This window comes from Microtus oregoni, unplaced genomic scaffold (assembly GCF_018167655.1).
Source record: "Microtus oregoni isolate MIOR12 unplaced genomic scaffold, Mior012 000012F_ref0000307, whole genome shotgun sequence".
NCBI lineage: Eukaryota > Metazoa > Chordata > Mammalia > Rodentia > Cricetidae > Microtus > Microtus oregoni.
In genome coordinates, this window is record NW_024543071.1 from 52,903,812 (window position 1) to 52,923,802 (window position 19,991).

The 19,991-nt window shown below is 49.6% G+C and overlaps 2 protein-coding genes and 1 pseudogene across 3 annotated transcripts in view; 2 read left to right on the forward strand and 1 right to left on the reverse strand.

The window, feature by feature from the left end:
• The window catches only part of Pc (pyruvate carboxylase), a 95,354-nt gene extending 93,261 nt beyond the window's left edge, over window positions 1-2,093 (reverse strand). The window contains exon 1 of the mRNA XM_041660804.1: window positions 2,007-2,093. The gene's annotated coding sequence lies outside the window, so the exon portion shown is untranslated. The remainder of the gene's footprint in view (window positions 1-2,006) is intronic.
• Window positions 2,094-2,590: 497 nt separating this feature from the next.
• Window positions 2,591-14,454, forward strand: LOC121454779 (annotated as a pseudogene).
• A 3,568-nt stretch (window positions 14,455-18,022) lies between these two features.
• CUNH11orf86 (chromosome unknown C11orf86 homolog) lies at window positions 18,023-19,777 on the forward strand. 2 transcript variants are annotated; one of them, XM_041661876.1, is made up of 2 exons: window positions 18,023-18,369; window positions 19,001-19,777. In XM_041661876.1, exons 1-2 carry the CDS (start codon window positions 18,073-18,075, stop codon window positions 19,109-19,111), a joined length of 408 nt encoding a protein of 135 aa, XP_041517810.1. In that variant the 5' UTR covers window positions 18,023-18,072; the 3' UTR covers window positions 19,112-19,777. The 2 variants fall into 2 exon arrangements, with proteins under 2 accessions (XP_041517810.1, XP_041517811.1); XM_041661877.1 differs by having other exon boundaries at window positions 19,004-19,777.
• The last annotated feature ends 214 nt before the right edge of the window (window positions 19,778-19,991 follow it).

Genomic DNA, 19,991 nt, shown 5'->3' on the forward strand with positions numbered 1-19,991 from the left:
AGATCAACCTACCTCTGCCTCCCAAGTGTTGGGATTAAAGGCTTACACTTACACTACCATGCCTGGCTTGTTGTGGTGATTTTTATGGTGTAGCATCTGACATTAATTACTAGGATACATAGTCTCACAGCAAACTCCGTGATCCTCGATCTGGCTTTTACAATCTTTCCACCCCCTCTTCCACAATGTTCAAAGCCTTAGTTGCAAGAATGTGTTATAGAAGTATCCATTGGGACTGGGTGTGGAACCCCTTTAATCCCAGCACTATGGAGACAGAGGCAGGCATATCTCTGAGTTTGAGGCCAGCCTGGTTTACAGAGTGAGTTTCAGGACAGCCAGCACAACACAAAAAAACCCTGTCTTGAAGAAAAATTAATTACAAAAAAATTAAAGACCTAGAGTTATAACTGCTGGCATGTGGCACTTGGGAAGAATAGGTAAGAGAATCATGAGCTGGAAGGTAGCCCTGGCTACACTGAAAGATCCTATCTCCCCAAAAGAAAATAATTTGAGAATGAGCAGTGAAGAACAGGGAAACCAACAAGCTTCAGTTGCAAGTCTCCCCCAGCATGAGCATTTGCATCATATACAGGGGAAGGGTGAAAAGCAGGAGGCTAGCCAGCACTGCTGGAGGCAGTGGGTGAGGGAGCAACTGGAAGGCACATGGCAAAGACTCTGAGAGTGAGTTTACTTACTTGGTTTTTTGTTTGTTTTTGTTTTTTGAGACAGGGTTTCTGTATAGCCCTGGCTGTCCTGGAACTCTGTAGACCAAGCTCAAACCCAGAGATTCGCCTACCTCTGTCTCCCAAGTGCTGGGATTAAAGGTGTGAGCCACCACTGCCCAGCTAGTTGCTCTTTGATCTCAGTATTTTCAGAAGGAGAATGGCAGTAATAAGCCCTGGCTGAACTTTTTCTTAAAATTAAGAAACCTTCAGATTTTTAAGAATCTTTGCCAGAGACCTATAAATCCTTTTTTCTTTCTTTTCTTTTTTTTCTTTTTTTTTCTTTTTTTTCTTTTTTTTTTTTGGTTTTTTTCGAGACAGGGTTTCTCTGTAGCTTTGGAACCTGTCCTGGAACTAGCTCTTGTAGACCAGGCTGGCCTCAAACTCACAGAGATCCGCCTGCCTCTGACTTCCAAGTGCTGGGATTAAAGGCGTGGGCCACCGCTGCCCGGCCGACCTATAAATCTTGCTTGATTCCAAAGTTTGTGAGATGAGGAAAGAGTCCTGTAAAGGTAAAACAACTCGCTCAAAGTACACTGGGCAAGTAACTCTGGGAGGAACCCGAAACACAGGTCCTCAAAGTCAGGGCTTCCATGCCCCAAAGGGCACTTCCCAAAAGTGCTTCATAAACTCTTAGAAGATGCAGAAATAACGGGCTGCACCCAGTCACACCTTACTGCATCTTGGGAGCCTCAGAATTTCTTCCACACATGAACCGAAGTGGAACCCAGGAGCTCTTAGGAGCTTCCCTGAGACGTGGCACAGACATCTGGAACAAGGAAAAGTCTCTGACACTCCCTGAATGGATTTCACACGTCCAGTATTACGAGGACAACTAGAACGTCCCATTCTGATATAGTGGAGTTCGAACCCTTGGGAAGTTGGCGCGAAGTACTTTAGGGCTTGGAGTGTCAGTTTCTCTATCTGGAAAATGGGCTCCCCCCCCCCCCCCGAGAGCATGACTGAGGCCAAAGCGGGCCACCAGTGGGGCGGGACGAGTCGCCTGCGCCAGAAGGATGCTCCAGCAGCCGCGGGCTCCCGGCGCCCCGAGCAAGGGAGGGGGCGGGTCCGTGCCGACCCGGTGCCTGGGGAGGATGGGACTGCGCACGTCGTGTCGCGCCGCGTCGCACACAGCCCGCAGCGGTCTCCTCCAGCAGTCACTCCCGGAGCCCGCGCCGCCTGGGCGCGCACTACCCTTACATAAGCGGCCCCGGCGCCGGCGCACTCCCACCCACGGCAACCTGCAGCAGGAAGAGGAAGGTGCGGAACGCCGCGGACACTCACCTCCGCCCCGCTGCCGCAAGCCGTGGCCGCCGCCTCTGACGGCCTCTGCCTCCACTGACAGAGAACAGCTGCGGTCTCCGCGCAACCGAACTTGCTGCAGCGCAGGCCCCGCCCATCAGACTTCCTATTGGTTGAGGCAGCCCAACCCCTCCTAGGATTGGGTGAACGGGTCTATCATTCACCGCTCCCCCTTTCAGGGCTCCTCCCTGCACCCACCTACCCCGCTCGTTTAAGCGTTGGCGCCTCACGTCTGCCCCACCCCTCGCGTCTCCGGAGGGCCTTCTGATTGGTGAAGAGGCGTCAAGAGCCCGCCCCCTACGCGCCACCGCCTACACCCTTTTCTTGGGAGCCTCACGTGGGCCGTCTGGCGTGGCCCGAGTCCGCAATAGGCGGAAGTGGTCCGGCTTTAGCTCACCCTGATTGGCTGTCGGCGGGGGTGGGGACGTGCGATTCATTCACTGAGTAGCACGTGTCTCTGGAAACCGCAATCACAACAGATGCACGGGGATTGGGGCAGCGTTGCCAGACGCGGGTAGACGTTAGCGGATAGAGAAGAGGTCGCAGGAAAAGCCTCAGCGAAGGGCATGAGGAGGGAGAAAGCGCCGGTGCTGCTTGGTTGCGTGTCTGCGTCCTTTAGTACCTGCGTGAGTGGGGATGGTGGTCAGGAGCCCGCCTCTGACCTTGGAGCAGTAGCTCCTCCTCTCTGAGCTCCGTTTGCCGGACCTCTCAGAACCTTAAAGGTTTTCTTTCTAGAAGGTTCGGTTAGCTAAGGAAAGGAAAGCTTTATAATTTGGGCTCTGTGCCAAACCAGGAGTGGGAAGTTACCAAGCAAAAGCCCTGCCTTCCAATGACAGGAGACCAGACAGTAAACAAATAAGACAAATAAAATCTACAGTCGATCATCATTCAAGGGCAAGAAGAGAAAAATAACCACTTCCTGACAGGACAATCAAGAATTATGAGAACAAGCCGGGCGGTGGTGGCGCACGCCTTTAATCCCAGCACTCGGGAGGCAGAGGCAGGCGGATCTCTGGGAGTTCGAGACCAGCCTGGTCTACAAGAGCTGGTTCCAGGACAGGCTCCAAAACCGCAGAGAAACCTTGTCTCGAAAAAAAAAAAACAAAAACAAAAAAAAAGAGAATTATGAGAACATCGCGTTAACCAATAATTGCTATCGACCACGATTCTGCTACGTAGAGCTTGCCACCGGGCTGCTGGGCGAGCAGGCACGGGTATGTAATGCCAGTACTTAGAAGACTGAGGCAAGAAGATTTTGAGTTCGAGGTTGGCCTCTGCAGTAAGTCCTGTTTAAAAAGAAGGACAACTCTGGGTCCTCCTTTTGTCTGGCAGAACCCCTACCCTGCATGGATCCAGTACAATACAGCTATTTAGTGGGAGAATATGGATTTAAATTACAATTTTCCAGACTCTCTTATCTCTTCTAAGTACTAAGCACGTACTTGATGTTATGCCAGAGAGAGTGGTGGGCAAGACCCCGTTTCAGCCATTGCATTAAATTCTTCATATTCCTAATAACTATGACCGAAATGCCAGGCACAATGACACAAAACTCTTATCCCAGCACTTGGCCATTCAAAGGCAAGAGGATCAGGAAGTTTGGGTTTGAGTTTTTTGTTTGGTTTTTGCTCGTTTAAGACAACAAGCTCTTCCTGTGTAGCCTTGGCTGACCTGGAACTCACTATGTAGGTCAGGCTGGCCTGGGATCCCTAGATTAACTTGCCGCTGCCGCAGCGCTGAAATTAAAGACATGTGCCACCAGGCTCAGCTGAGGATCGGGAGTTGAGAGTTGTTGAGATGAGGTCTCACTGCCCTTGTGTATGAGCTCCTTTTACTGGCTGCTATAGAGCTCCTTCTATAACCCCAAGAGGTCTGTTCTATGGAACGCTCAAGTTCAAGATCATACCCTTTTGTTGTTCATGTTTTGGAGTTGTTTTGTTTTTGAGACAAAGACTGTGTAGCACAGGCTAGCTTCAAACTCCTCTACTTTTTAATGTAATGATTAGAGATCCACATTACCTCACCCTGGTCTCTAACGTTTTAAAAAAACTATTTTGTTTTATCGTTGTTTACTTTTTTTTTTCCGAGACAGGGTTTCTCTGTAGCTTTGGTGATTGTCCTGGAACTAGCTCTTGTAGACCAGGCTGGCCTCGAACTCACAGAGATCCGCCTGCCTCCCGAGTGCTGGGATTAAAAACGTGTGCCACCACCACCCAGCTGTCATTATTTACTTATGTGTATGTGTTCATCTGAGGACCGAGGAGTACTAGTTAACCTGGAGCTGGAGTTACAGGCATTTGTGAGCTGCCTAAAATTACTGCTGGGAATCAGACTTGGATCCTTTACAAGAATTATATGTGCTTTCAACCACTGAGCTATTTCTAACCCCTCTAATTTTTTTTTTGTTACTGTTTTTCGAGACAGGGTTTTTCAGTAGCTATGAAGCCAGTCCTGGAACTCTCTCTGTAGACCAGGCTGGCCTTGAACTCACAGAGGTCCACCTTCCTCTGTCTCCCACCCCCCCCCAAGTGCTGGGATTAAAGGCCACCACCCAGTCTAATTTTTTTTTATGTGACCTTGGGCAAAGGCCTCACCTTCTCTAAGTGGATTTCCCCATGAAAGGGATTTGCACTTAATGGTGACTGAGTCTTTTAATTGCTGGCCCTAATTATTTTCCTAGTACATGATTACCTGTCATTTCCTCATTTCTTGTCTATAACTAATCTCCACTAATAGCTATAAGACATGGATTCCTATGTCCTTCAGAAAGGCTTACCTGGCCACGCAACAATCTGAGATGGTGTGACTTGCTCTGCTTGGTTCCTGTAAGCATTGAGGTAGTTCCCGAAGGTTCACATGGCATCTACGTCCACCCCAATGACTCATTCCTGAGCAAAGAAACTGATGAAGACAGAACCAGAAAGTGAGTAGACAAAGGAACTGTAGGCCCTGAACAGTGAGGTCTAGCATCTATATTATGTAGCTCAGGTTAGATTAGGAAACAAGACTCCAGTCTACCCAGGCGTTCACCTGCCCCTGGATGAGGTTCCCTGAAAGACTTGGGGATGGATTCCATTCCAGGCCCCAGAGGTACTGCTGCTGGCGGTGACAGCCTGAGCTCTACCTTCTGAAGTCAGAAACACCAGCAGCATTACCCAAGCCACCTAAGATCATCCCTGGGGACTGAGGGCCCCTTTATTTCTGTGCTGGTGTAGAAGCTCTCCAGCCGGATCTTCTGTGACTGTTGAGAAACACCAGGAGACCTCAGAAGTATTTGCCAGGCTTCTGTGGTGATAAGAACCTTCCTGGTGGTGCTGGAGAGATGGCTCAGCTAGTTAAGAGCACTAGCTGTTCTTCAAGAGGACCTGGAAAGGAAAAAAAAAAGAGGGCCTGGATTCTCAGCACTCACATGGCAGTTCACAACTGTCTGTGACTTCAGTTCCAGGGCATCTGACACCCTCACAGAAAAAGCAAAACACCAATGTACAAAATAAGAATAAAGAAATCATTTTTTTTTTAAAAAAAAAAAAAGGAATCTTCCTTGTGCTTTTAAATATAAAACCAAGCTGACTTCTGGGCTCACACCCACTCTTAGAGATTATGTGCCTGAAAAGCTGGGGTGGAGCCCAGAAAGTTTTTTATTGGTTTTTTTTTCCCCCACTTTCTGACCAACCCACAACTGATTTCAACAGAAAGCAAGATCAGACAAAAGGGCAGAGCCTGGCCTAGGCAGGTTTGGCTAGAAGTTTGTCTGTGACATATAGGATATGGACCTAGGACAGGTAGGGAGGGAAGTGTGCCCAGCATCTCAGGGGCTCCTGTAAGGACATCTAGCTTCTTTGTCTTCCACAAAGACAAACTGGAGAGTGATGTGTTTTCTGTCTTCTAACCCCTGCTCACTTTTAAATAGAGCCTCTTATAGAGTTGAGTTTGACAAACAGTAGTTCCCTGATAAAGAGAACCCAGTCCATGATAAGTAGTTAAGTGAATTGGAGTAAATGAAACTGGCCCAGAGGCAGAGAGGCCCGCAGAACAGAAGAGTGCAGACCTCTGTATTGAAGAAGGAAGGACCAATTGCAGCCAACACCCTGCAACATGCCAGGTCAAGTCTGGGGTGTGAGCAAGCAAGCTGCCCTGAGAGGAGCAGTGAGCGATAGCTTTCCCCTCTCTCTTTCTCTTTCTACTTTCTCTTTGTCGGTCTTTTGTTTTGTTTTGTTTTTGTTTGTTTGTTTCTTTTTCAAGGCAGGGTTTCTCTGTGTAGCTTTGGAGCCTACCTTGGAACTTGATCTGTAGACCTGACTGTCCTGAACTGATAGAGATCCACCACCTCTGCCTCCTGAGTGCTGAGGCATGTGCCACCACCGCCCAACTCTTCTTTTTTAAAGCATTATTTTATTATCATTTTCTGTATATGGATATTTTGCTTAGTGTTCCCAGAAGTCAGAAGAGGACAAAAAATTCCCTGGAACTGGAGTTACAGGAGATTATAAGAGCCATGTGGTGTCTGGGAATTCAACCCAGGTCTTCTGGAAGAGCAATGGGTAGACCCCGGTTCTTCTTGTTTCACCACCGTTTGCCTCCTCCAGGTCCTCAAGGGCCCAGGCCACACTACTGGGTCTCTGAAGTTGCTTTCCGTATAGCAGTACTGCTAAGGCATTCTGGGCCTTCATGAAAATGAGGCAAAGGTGGCCGTCAGGAAGTCACTGGGTCCATAGCAGTGTCTCCCACAGTCCATGGCCAACCAGACGTGGGTTAGTTTGGGGAGAACAGCACAAAGGTCCTTACAGCCACAGATCTTCAGAGAAACCAGGAATGTTAAAACACACGGGATTGTCTTTGCAGTGAGAAAAATGTAAAAAAGAAAAACAAACAAACAATTTGTTCTAGGTTCTAGAAAGCTGAGAACTGGAAGTGATTAAGAGCTGGTGCTATGTGGTATCTGTTGGGCGAGACCACATCAAGCTCCCACAACCAGGACCGGAGGTGGCTGGTAATCTAAATGATTCTTATAGCCATAGGCTCCCCCAAGCTCCCACAACCAGGACCAGACTTGCCTAATAGTGCAAATAACCTCTACCCTATCTGTGTGACTGAGACCAGGCTAGACCCTTAGGCCCTATCTTAGGTAGCCTATCTCTAGAACCCATCTTCTTGGGGAAAATAACAAGTACCCTGAGTTGAGTTTTGACGTAATCACACTTCCTTGTGCACTGAGGATTATATCACACCAGGAAATGTCTTTCCAGATTATAGTTGGCTTAAAATAAATTCTGAATGAATCACCTGATATCAGACTCTTGTTTGTTTGTTTATTGTCTTTCAGATAGGATTTCTCTACTGTCCCTGACTGTCCTTGAACTCACTCTGTGTTGTCCAGGCTGGCCTGGAACTCAGATCTGCCTACCTCTGCCTCCTGAGTGCTGGGATTAAAGGCATGCCTGGCTCTGATCAGACCCTTTAGAAATCTTGATCCAGGTTAATGAAGTCAATCTAACCTGAGTTTTTGTAAAAGGAACAGCAGGCTGCGTTTCTGCCGCCTGGCTCCCGGCCGCCTGGCTAGCTTCTGCCCTGAAATAATTACACGGAAACTGTATTCATTTAAATACTGCCTGGCCCATTAGTTTCAGCCACTTATTGGCTAACTCTCACATCTTGATTAACCCATTTCTATTAATGTGTGTAGCACCACGAGGTGGTGGCTTACCGGGAAAGATTCAGCATGTCTGACCTGGTGGCTGGATCCATGACGTCTGACCCAGAGAGGAGAGGCATGGCGATTGCCTCACTTCCCTCTTCCTCCCAGCATTCTGTTCTGTCTACTCCACCCACCTAAGGGCTGGCCTATCAAATGGCCAAAGCAGTTTCTTTATTAACCAATGAAATCAACACAAAACAGAAGACCCTCCCACATCAAGTTTTCATTCTGATCTCTTTGGAGTTGCTTTGTCTCCCTGACACCTGCAGAGTCCCTAGGTTAGGGTGCAATTCCCGCCTGCCCCATAAGTTTGCATCAGTTGTGCAGTGTGCAAAACTGTGCAGCTGTGCAAGGCTGCCCTGTGCCTTTGCCTGGGTATAGTTTTTGGGTTGGAGGGAACTTAAATCTCAATGTCTTCCCTGTTGTGTTTTTTAGGTTCTTTTAACCCTGTTGCGCACCCCCACCCCGCCCAGCCCCATTCTTTTAAGTCTCCTCCTGCTCTGGGTTTTGGCATGAACATTCCCATCTCTGCAAAATGTTCTGACCAGCCAGGAGATGGTGGTGCATGCCTTTAATCCCAGCACTGGGGAGACAGAGGCAGGCGGATCTGAGTTCAAGGCCAGCCTGGTCTATAATTGGCTCTGCCAATTCCGAGATCCTCTCTCTTTCCTCTAAATTTATGGCTCCCAACAAGCAAAGGGGTGGACAGCAACCTCCAAAGTGCCGCCCAATCTTTTTTTTTTTCTGTTTTTCAAGACAAGGTTGCTCTGTAGCTTTGGGGGCTGTTCTGGAACTAGCTCTTGTAGACCAAGCTGGCCTCAAACTCACAGAGATCACCTGCTTCTGTCTCCCAAGTGATGGGACTGAAGGCACAAGCCACCACTGCCCAGCTGTGCCTCCCAATCTTATTGGGGGTGACCATACCATCTCTTTCACCACAATAAACATGAAATTTCTGCCCTGTCACGTTGCTGTTTTGATGCTCAAGTGCACAAAGCCTGTGGTAGACACCTCACCACAGTCACCATGTCACTGCCACTCACTCAGAGCCACAACCCCTGTGGGTTACCTAGTAATCCTGTCAAGTATTAAGGAATGCTGTGCCCATTTGACAGATGTGAAAATTGAGGCTCCCAGAACAGATGGGACCTCTCTCTTGATTCACAGCCTGGACTCCTGGATTGTGCTTCTTTTGTATTCCAGTTGACAACCACCTTGGATCACCTGAAAAAACATGGGATAAAAAAGAATAGACTTCAAAACAAAGGGCTTTGTTTAGAAATATGCCTCTTTAAGCACACCGTTTTAAATCCAGAGCATTTTGAACAATGCAGTCCCAAGATATCCCATAAGATAAGGAGTGCCTGGGACCTGGTTGTACAGACAGTTTCTCTGGCCTCTGCCCAGACCTGTTTCTGCAATGGGTTTAAGCAGAGAATGCTCTTGTGCTTGTTAACTAAGGGAATTTGTGCACCCAGGTGAGGAAGAAGCTTAGGAAGCAGGCCATACCCACGCCAGGCCCTGAGGACACAACCCACACCAGCCCCTGAGGACACAATCACACCAGCCCCTGAGGACACAACACACACCAGCCCCTAAGGATAAACCCACACCAGCCCCTGAGACACAACCACACCAGCCCCTGAGACACAACCCACGCCAGCCCCTGAGACACAACCCACGCCAGCCCCTGAGGACACAACACACACCAGCCCCTGAGACACAACCACACCAGCCCCTGAGGTAAACCCACACCAGCACCTGAGGACACAACCATACCAGCCCCTGCATATCAGGACAGGCCTTGTTTTGGCTCTGTAAGGTAAGTTCCCCTCCCACACAGGAAACCTTAAGCACCAAGTGCTCTCCTCCCAGCAGCTTTCCCAGGACTTTTCAGTAAAGATGGGATTGTTTGCTTTCACTTTGACTCACCCCAAGTGGTGAGGTGGAGGGCCTGTGGGAAGGCTTGGTGGGTAGAAGCGCTTGTCACCAAGTGATAAGGTAGCGCTGAACCTGAGAACCGTCCCATCTTTTCTGTGGACATTTAAAAACCAGAAATGAGCCGGGCGGTGGTGGCGCACGCCTTTAATCCCAACACTCAGGAGGCAGAGGCAGGCGGATCTCTGTGAGTTCGAGGCCAGCCTGGTTTACAAGAGCTAGTTCCAGGACAGGAACCAAAAAAAGCTAGGGAGAAACCCTGTCTCAAAAAAATCAAATAAATAAATAAATAATAAACAAACAAACAAACAAATAAATGATAAAAACCAGAAATGTAGACCAGTGGTCTGAACTAAGGACACTAGCTGGGCTGGTGGTGCACGTCTGTCAACTGAGCTGGGCTGGTGGTGCACGTCTGTCAACTGAGCTGGGCTGGTGGTGCACGTCTGTCAACTGAGCTGGGCTGGTGGTGCACGTCTGTCAACTGAGCTGGGCTGGTGGTGCACGTCTGTCAACTGAGCTGGGCTGGTGGTGCACGTCTGTCAACTGAGCTGGGCTGGTGGTGCACGTCTGTCTGTCAACTGAGCTGAGCTGGTGGTGCACGTCTGTCTGTCAACTGAGCTGGGCTGGTGGTGCACGTCTGTCTGTCAACTGAGCTGAGCTGGTGGTGCACGTCTGTCTGTCAACTGAGCTGAGCTGGTGGTGCACGTCTGTCAACTGAGCTGGGCTGGTGGTGCACGTCTGTCTGTCAACTGAGCTGAGCTGGTGGTGCACGTCTGTCAACTGAGCTGGGCTGGTGGTGCACGTCTGTCAACTGAGCTGGGCTGGTGGTGCACGTCTGTCAACTGAGCTGGGCTGGTGGTGCACGTCTGTCAACTGAGCTGGGCTGGTGGTGCACGTCTGTCAACTGAGCTGGGCTGGTGGTGCACGTCTGTCAACTGAGCTGGGCTGGTGGTGCACGTCTGTCAACTGAGCTGAGCTGGGAGTGGTCAGATGAACTGTCACAGCTCTGTGAAATCCCTTCCTGGGAGGCGGGCTCCTCCAGCTAGCACCAGGCCTGCAACCTTTCCTTCCACCTAGCAGAGATTCCTTTGAGGTCTGTGATTTCAATGGCTGATAGCATTAGTGTCTCCCTAGGAGTCTTCTTCCCTGAAAGGATGGCTACAGGAGGATCCTTCAAGTCTAAAGCCAGCTGAGGCTACACAGTTCCAGACCAGCTGAGACAACAAAACAGAGCAAGGCCCTAGACCTAAGCAGTGCCCTGCGTTTGGAGTTCTAAGCCTCTTGCAATGGCCTCCCTAGGACGGCCCCAAGTAAACCAGGCTGCTATCCTCGTTTGCCTCCCATTGCTGTGATAAACACCATGACCAGAAAACAACTTGGGGAGAAACGGTTTATTTGACTTACACATCCTGGTCACAGGCCATCATGAAGGGAAGTCGGGACAGGAACTGAAGCAGAGACTAGGAGGGACGCGGTTCACTGACCGGATCGTCCACTCACTCAGCTTTTTTTATCCAACCCTGCCCACCTGTCCTGGGATGGCACCACGTACGGAGGCCTGGACCCTCCCACATCAGTCACTAATCAAAACAATGCCCTCACAGACTTGCCCACAAGCCAGTCTGATGGACGTGTTTTTGCAGCTGAGGTCTCTCTTCCCAGGTGATTCTAGCTTGTGCTAAGTTGACAAAAACAAAAAAATCAGAAACTACAGCACTGGGTCTGCAAACCGTACCCCAGGACAAGCCGAGGCCCAGGAGTCAATGCAAAACACATTCCATGGATTTTTTTGTGCGTACTTTTTGTTTTGTTTTCTATTACGATTTTCTTTTTGTCTGTTTTGATTTTCTTTTTACTTTTGTCTCTTTTTGTTTTGTTTTGTTTTGTTTTGTTTTTCGAGACAGGGTTTCTCTGTGGTTTTGGAGCCTGTCCTGGAACTAGCTCTTGTAGACCAGGCTGGTCTCGAACTCCCAGAGATCCGCCTGCCTCTGCCTCCCAAGTGCTGGGATTAAAAGCGAGCTCCACCACCGCCCGGCGTCTCATTTTAGAAAGAGAAAAAGAATATAAAGTTGAGTGGGGAGGGAAGATCTAGAAGGATTGGGGGAGGGGAGAGAATATACACAAAGTATATCATATGTATTTAAATTTCTAAAGAAAGTTTAAGAAATAATCACATAGCACAGCCTCTGTGTGCAGCTCCCCGCACTGGCAGCAGCCGAGCCTGGCAATTAGCTTCTACGAAACAGAAGATAGTGGAAAGCAGTGATGGCCGCTCCCAATGTTCCACCCAGAGCCGGGCTCTGTCTTCCCCCGAGGTCCAGCCTCACTCTCGCTCACTCTGACTGACACAAGCTGCTCTGTCGCGAGAGGCTCTTTGAAGAGAGGATCAAGCAACAACAGCTGGCAAGAAACTGAGGCCTTTGGCCTAATAATAATCGAGCGAACCTCGGTGGGAGCTCTTGAGAGGCTGCCACCAAGCTAAGCCACTCCCAGTTTCCCCACCTACAGGAACAAAGAGATAATTACAGTGTGTTGTCTTAAGCCACTAATGTTGTTTTAAGCCACTAAATTTCATTTAAGCTCTCTGGAGGTTTAGATGAAACCCGTGAAGAGATTAGCTCCAGAACCAGTAAAAACTGCCTGAGAGATAATGGGTAAAACCAGATAAGGGCAGAGTGTGGTGCTGCAGAAATTTTGTCCCAATACTGGTGGACTTCCTGAGTTTAAGGCTAGCCTGCTCTACATAGTTCCAGGCCAAACAGGGCTGTAAGACTGTCTTTAAAAAAAAAAAGTGTGTGTGTGTGGGGGGGGGGCTGGAGCAGTTAAGAGCACTGACTACTCTTCCGGAGGTCCTGAGTTCAATTCCCAGCAACCACATGGTGTCTCACAACCACCTATAATGAGATCTGGTGCCCTCTTCTGGCCTACAGACAGGATACTGTATGTATAAATAAATAAATCTTAAAAAAAGAAAAAAGAAAGAAAAAAGAAAGGAAGGAAGCGGGAAGACCTTTTGGTCCCATCCAAGGCCTGCAGTCCTCCCCCAAGTAATTTGTCCTGTGGCAATGGGTAACTAACAGCCTCTAGTATTTAACACTGTGTCTGGGCCTGAAGACACAAAGATAAAGATAATGGTTTCCTGGTCTCCAGGGGATGTGCAGTGAAGGTTTAAAGTGGGTGTGTACATTGTTGGACTGCCAGAGGAGAAGCCCACCTTACCCAGCACCAAGGGGTCGAGCAGACTTCTTGGGAGGTATCACTCAGATCTAGGTATGGGAAGATGAGGGGCTGGAAAGATGGCTCTGCTGTTAAGAGCAATTGCTCTTGCAGAGGACCCCAGTTCATTTCTCAGCACCTATATGGTGGTCCATAAATCATCTATAAGTCTAGTTCCAAGGGACTGAACTGCCTCTTCTGACTTCAGCAGGCACCAACACACAAGTGGTGCACACACAAACATGCCAGCAAAATACTCACATACATAAAAATAAATCTGAAAAATATTATAAAGAGCCAGCGGTGGTGGCACGTGCCTCGAGTCTCAACACTTGGGAGGCTGAGGCAAGCGGATCTCCAGGTTTGAGGCCAGCTTGGTCTACATACATAGATAGTGAGTTCCAAGCCAACCAAAAGGCCATATAGACCTTGTCTCAATAAATAAATAAATAAATAAATAAATAAATAATTAAAAGGGTTCCAAATCTTCCTTGGCTGTTTAGTTAGGTTCCAGCCTGGGTTGTTATATAAAATTGTTATGCCCAAATCCATGGGGTCCCCACAAAAGCCAACAAAGGAGACCGAGTCCCATATGTAAAACCCAAAGAGCCTTTATTTTAATCAAGTTTGCAAACTCGGTCTCTCCGCAGCAAGTGCAATATGTAGGAATATCCGGAGAGTCCCAAGCTCAATTAGAATAGGGTTTTTATAGTAGTAGAGGTGGGGGGGGGCGAGGGGGTCTCTGAGATTTAGGACCCCTGATTGGCTGACATTTGTCTAGGGGTGTCCTGTTGAGGTATGCTGTCAGGTGTCTCTAGTTACAGCTCTTGGAATGCCAGGCAGTTCCTTTGAATGGTCTGCTCTTGGGTGGGGGTCAGGCATTGTCTCAGGATAAACTACTGAGACTCCAGACTGCATTTAAATTCGTCAGTGGCCAGAGTCCCAGGTGATAATGGTTGGAAGTAAAGAACTTCCCTTGGGTGACCTGCCCAGACTTACCTTATCATGGCTGGCCCCCACAAAATCATATCTCAAAAAACAAACAAACAGAAGCCTGCGCGGCTGTTCGGGGGTCCTGCTGCTCCAGGCCTCGCAGGCACCACGTGCGCATCCCACGCGCTCAACGAACGAATTCTCAGCCAAGGACATCGACGGGCACAGATTTGCCTGGATAAGTACAAGGGTTTCGTAGGCACGTCACCAACGTAGCCTCCTAATGAGGCAAAACCGACATAAACTGCACTCAGCTAGTCGATCTGCATGCCTGACATTATGAATCCTGGCCTTCCCTTCAACCAGTTCCGGAAGCAGGAGCCAGGAAGTAATCAAGAAATCAAGGAGTTTGCAGCCAGCTACAATGTCAAGTTTGACATGTACAAGATCTGTGTAAATGGGGACGATGCCCACTCACCGTGGAAACGGATGAAAGTCCAGCCCAAGGGCAGGGGCATGCTGGGAAATGCCATTAAATGGAACTTTACCAAGTTTCTCATTGATCAGAATGGCTGCGTGATGAGGCACTATGGTCCCATGGAGGAGCCCAAGGTGAGAGAGAAAGACCTGCCATGCTATCTCTAGCCCTACAAGTGTGTGCCCCGCCGAGCCCCCCTGCCCTGTGACCCCTGGAGCCCTCAGGATGGCCTGCCTGCAAACCAGCCTGCTGGTGGGGCAGTCCTGAGGACCTGGCGTGCATCCCCCACCAGAGGAAGGTCCGGAGCTTCACCTTGGCTGCCTTGTGGTAATAAAATGTTGAAAAGTGAAAAAAAAATTACTAAACATTCAGCAAGGGGGTACTTTCCAGTTATGGGCTCGATGGGGGTTCAGTGAGTCAGCAGCACTTTCTGGACTCAGACCACACCCTTCCCACAGCCCTAAGTTTCTGTGGGGCAAGGATAGAAGGTAAGCCTGGTACACTCCAGCCAAGCACTTTACCCCTGAGCACATCCCGTACCGAAGGCTGGAGATCTGAGCTGACTACAGGTGCTGAGATAAGCGTGCTAATGGTTCTGAAGTCTTTTAAGCAGCAAAAGGGTGTGGGTGTCTTCACACTAGGAGCATAGGTACATTGCACTAAAGCGATATGTGGTGCACACCTGTAATCCCAGCGCTTGAGAGATGGAGACAGAAGAAGCAGGAGTTCAAGCTTGAGGCCATTCTGGGTTGCAGGAAACCCTGTCTCAACAGTAGCCAAGCATGGCAGAACACGCCTTTAGTCCCAGCATTCAAGAGACAGGCAGGCAGATCTCTGTGAGTTTCAGGCCAGCCAGGACTACACAGTGAGAAACAATAACAACAAAAAGAGACCCGGGTCTGCTTCAGAACAGGATTGTGGGACAGGCTAATGCTGAAGGCCAGGGATTCACTTTTAATTTTTTTAAAGATTTATTTATGAGTTGATGAAATGGTCAACATACATACTCACTGCGGAGCCTGACAACCTCCGTGTATTCACAGGACTCACATGGTGGAGGTAGAAAACTGGCACCCAAAGCTGTCCGGTGACCTCTATGCTCAAGCGTGTGTGCGTGCTTGCACACGCATGCACACACACGTGCACACACACATAGGTAAAGCATGTTGATGCATGCCCATAATCCCAGTACTTGAGAGGCTAAAGCAAGAAGATCTTGAGTTAAGGGCAACCTGGGTTACAGCAGGAGACCCTGTTTCAAGCAAACAAATAATAAAACAAAATTTGGAAATGTGAGCCTGGAGAGATGGATCAGGGATGAAGAGCACTTGCTCCTCTTGTAAAGGACCCAGGGTCCTTTCCCAGCACCTACACAGTGGCTCACAGTGCTCTGGATTCCAGTTTCAGGGGATCCAGCTCCCTCTTCTGGCCTCTTCAGGCACCAGGCATGCACATGGTACACATTCAGACATGTTGCCAAAACACTTGTACACATATTTGGGGTGTGTGTGTGTGTGTGTGTGTGTGTGTGTGGTGAATGTGGACACCAGAGGACAGTTTTCAGAAGCCAGTTCTCTCCTTCCACCGTGTCATCAGGCTGGTGACAAATCTAGCCCCAGAAATGTGGACATTAATAATAGAAATGCTCAAAGGGGGCGCTCCAGATGTGTGGGATCCCCTTGGCATTCGAATTATACAGTTCCAGGGAATCACTGGCCCAGACCACGGCCTTCTCTCCCCGGTCTCATCTGAGAGCTGCCGTGGGTAGCCTCACTTCATGTCCATGATGCGTGTTAGTTTCCAAACAACCCATTTTACAGATGAGAAAACTTACAAGAAAAGGTTTACACACAAGAAAGAATGCCATTAGCTGGGTGAAGGCGGCACACACCTTTAATCCCAGCACTCAGGAGGCAGAGGCACGGTGGATCTCTGTGAGTTTGAGGTCAGCCTGGCCTACAAAGTGAGTTCCAAGACAGTCAGGGCTACCCAGAGAAACTGAAAACAACAATAACCACAACACAATGAATGCCATCAACTCACTTTAATTGAGCATTTACAGGGTCCCAGACCTATGCACCCCAGTTAGTCCACACAGCAGCCTGAGCTCTTTGTCCCTGTTACAGCTGAGAGGACTTAGGAGAGCAGAATGTAAGTCAAGGTCGCAGAGCTTCACGCAGTAAGACTACAGCTCACCTAGAGACAGTGGTCCCCAGAGCCTGGGTTCTTAACCGTGTGCTTTGCTAGAATATTAAGGCCAGGCCAAGGCTGGAAAAATCCAGGCGTCTGACACCTCCAGGAACTGTCCTGTTTCTTTTCTTCATTTTTTTCCTTCTAGGCTGAGGATGTAGCTCCGTTAGTACAGCACTTGCCTAGCACGTACAAGAATCTGTGTTCCATCCCTAGCACTAGCTACACAAGGCATGGTGACTCACCCCGGTGATCCAAGAACTCAGGGGTGGAAACAGGGGCATAGGGAGTTCAAGACTGTCCTCTGACACAGAAAGTTTGAGGCCAGTCTGGCCTATATACAGCCACAAATACACAACAACAAAAGTCTGGTACAGTGAAATAATATTTACTATGTATCATTTTTTGATTTTCTTCTTTGTGTCTCTATGTAGTATATGTGTGTGAGGGGGACTTACGCGGGGGGAGGGCAGAAGTTGACATCAGGTATCTTTCTCTGCCGTTTTCTACCTTTAATTTTTATTTTATTTTATTTTTTATTTTTGAGAGGAACTAGCTGTGTAGACCAGGCTGGCCTCGAACTGGCAGAGATTCCCCTGACCGCAGCTCCTCAGCACTGAGGTTGAAGACGTGTCACCATGCCTGACCTCACCATTCTAGATTTTCAAATTACATTCATTTGTCTGTTTCCTGTGCATTCTTGAGAGCTGGAGCGGGAGTGTCGCGGCACGCGTGTGGTGGCGTGGTGACAACCTGTGGGCCCCCGTTCTCTCCTTCCACCATCAAGGATCAGACTCAGGTTGTCAGGCGGGGTGGCCCATGCCTTAACCCTCTCAACCATTTGACAGCCTTCACCTTATGTTTGGAGATCGGGTCTCTCAGTGAACCAGGAGCTCACCAATGCAACTCAATTAGGAGGCCAGCAGGCCCCAGGGAGACTCCCATCTCTCTCAGGTGTTGGGATTGCCGTATGTGCTGCACATCCACCTTTCCACTTGGGTACCGGGGAGCCAGACTCAAACCTTGTGCAGGAGACACTTTACTACGAATGAGCCATCTCCCCAGGCCCTGTGGGTCACGGGTGTTTTATGTGTGCCACTGACTTCCAGAGCCCTTGTCACCTTGTAAAACTCAGGAGTCTGTAGCCATTAAACAAGCACCGTTCCCTGCTCCAGCCCGCTGCCTTACCCAGTTTCACGCTGGTGTGTGTGAATCTGACAGTTCTAGGTTGAAGCTGTTCTGTTCTCTGCTCTCCTGTGGAAGCATCAATGAGTTGAGCGCTATGGACGGCCAAGGCCAAGGTCCCCAAGGGTAGAGAGGTCAGAATAGGCTGACTGTACAGCCAGAGGAAAGACAGTGGGAGCTAGCCCAGCACTTAGAAGGGTTATGAGTTTGAGGCCAGCCTGGGCTATCTAATCCCACAGGGTGAGGAGAGAACTGGGAAGTGACTCAGAGATGTTTGATCTTTGTGGCTTGCCCTTTGGTTTATGACAGCCACCTCAGCAGTGCTGACCTTTGGCTCCATCATATGAGTGGACGCACCAGGCCATCTCACAAAGTTAGTGGCTCACAGAGCAGTTACAGCCTCCAGAACCATGAGGACCAGCCTGCGCAGTCGGTCCTTTCGAGAACCCCAGTCCTGCTATGGGAAGCTCCATGAGTCCCAGGGGAGGCCCCTGGAGGGCCGATTTCACAGGGCACTGAGCCTCAGACAGGGCCTTGAGAAGTCCAGGTCGCAGGGCCTTGAGAAGTCCAGGTCGCAGGGCCTTGCCGGCACAGAAGGGCCCGAGGTCCCTGTTCAGGAGCGGCTTCCAGGGACCCTGGGAGACACAGAGCAGCTGATCCAAACCCAGAGAGAAGGCAGCCAGCGGTGGTTGAGGCAATACCAACAGGTGAGACTTTGAACTGAATTACCAGTTCCATGGGAGACGGACGGTAGGGACCCAGGGCAGAAAAGGGGCAAGAGCACAGCTTCCCTGAGGAAAGTCAAGCAAATACCCAGGGGCTGAACATTCTGGAAGCTGCTGGGATTTTCTCCGTGCGCTTTGGGGAGTCAGTGAAGGTTGGAGGAGGGATGAAATGGGGCCTGGGTAAGATGTGGTCAGAACTCTGTGTGTTTGAGATAGGGTCACACTCTATAGCCCAGAATGGCCTAGAACTCTTGATCCTACTGTGTGCAGAGTGCTGCTGGGAGTACAGGCATGAACCGTCCTGCCAGCCTTTCAGACACGTATTAAGATAATTAACGTAATATTATGCCGGAAGGGTGACTAGAGCAGAAGGCAAGGAAATCGGCCAGAGCAACTTCTGGCAAGTTACCGTCTCTCTCTTACCAGGGAAAGAAGTGTAGATTTCCCCACCCCTCCTGGCCCTGCCTCCCAGCGGGAAGAATCCCCCTCCCCCCGCCCCCGCCCCCAGGAACTTAGCCTCTCCTTCATGGATCTATCCCCACCTGGTGGCTATGAGTGGAACAGCATCTGAAGCCCACCATTGTGTTGTCATTTTCCCTCTTTGGTCTTCCAGCAGCTGAGGAGAAAGTGGAAGAGCTTTGTCGCCAGCATCCCCAGTGTGACCCTGCATCGGCCAGCCTCCCCAGAGACCTCGTTGGACACCGACAGTTTAGAACTGCTGTGATTGACCCTTGCTCCGCCAGCTGAACTCCTGCGTCTCCCGTCTCCCCATCTGCTTCTTCATGACTTTTCTGTACTCTGAACTCTTCCAGCCTTTGTCATGTGACCCGTGGAGGCCTCTGTCACTAGGTCATTCAAAGCCCTGTGTGGCTGCCCTTCTTGGTTCAGGCAGTTAGCTCTTAGCATGGACCTCCATAGGCCTGAGGAGAAGGCACTTAGTTCCCTGCCTTCTGGACTGGCATGTATGAAGGTCTTAGGGACCTATGCAGAAATGAGAGCGTCAACAACACTCTTGACCCCACACAGACCAGCCGTTTGTAGGACAGTGTTCAGTGAAGCCAAAGCCAAACACGGCTGAGAATTTCTTGAATATCGCCTGGTCACAGGGCCAAGCTCTACCTTGGGTCTCCTCACAGACAGCGAGCCTTCAAAGGCTAGGACCGCGTCTGGACTTCCTCACTCTGGGTGCTATGCCTGAGAAGCCCAGTCATACGTATTGCCTCTTTAGACCTCATTACATCCTGATGAAGGAAGCAGGAAAGTCCTCTCTCCCTGTGTGACAGAGGGAAACTGAGGCCCAGGGAGGGAAAGAGACCCTTCTGCCTCCACACACACCCAGCACCTGACACTGGGGTTGACCATGTTAATAAAACCACTGAGCTGAAGGAAATATTTGCCTGGTGACTGACACTCAAGTTCTGAGCCTCTCAAGGGCAGAGGGATCTCCTAGGGCCACACAGGGAGAGGGTATCGGGCCTTCTGGTGGGTCCTCTGAGTTCTTCAAATTCCAGCCTGATGTCTTGGCACAAGGTCCACTGAGGGGTTGGTTAAGTCCCAGAAGATATAGTGATGGGCTCCCTATTTTTTTAGAGCACAAAAGAGTC

Excerpts from the sequence above, each read along its gene's own strand:
- CUNH11orf86 (XM_041661876.1), top strand. The coding sequence starts at position 18,073 with ATGAGGACCAGCCTGCGCAGTCGGTCCTTTCGAGAACCCCAGTCCTGC. Across the intron at positions 18,370-19,000 it reads GGTTGAGGCAATACCAACAG|CAGCTGAGGAGAAAGTGGAA; the intron begins GTGAGACTTTGA and ends TTGGTCTTCCAG.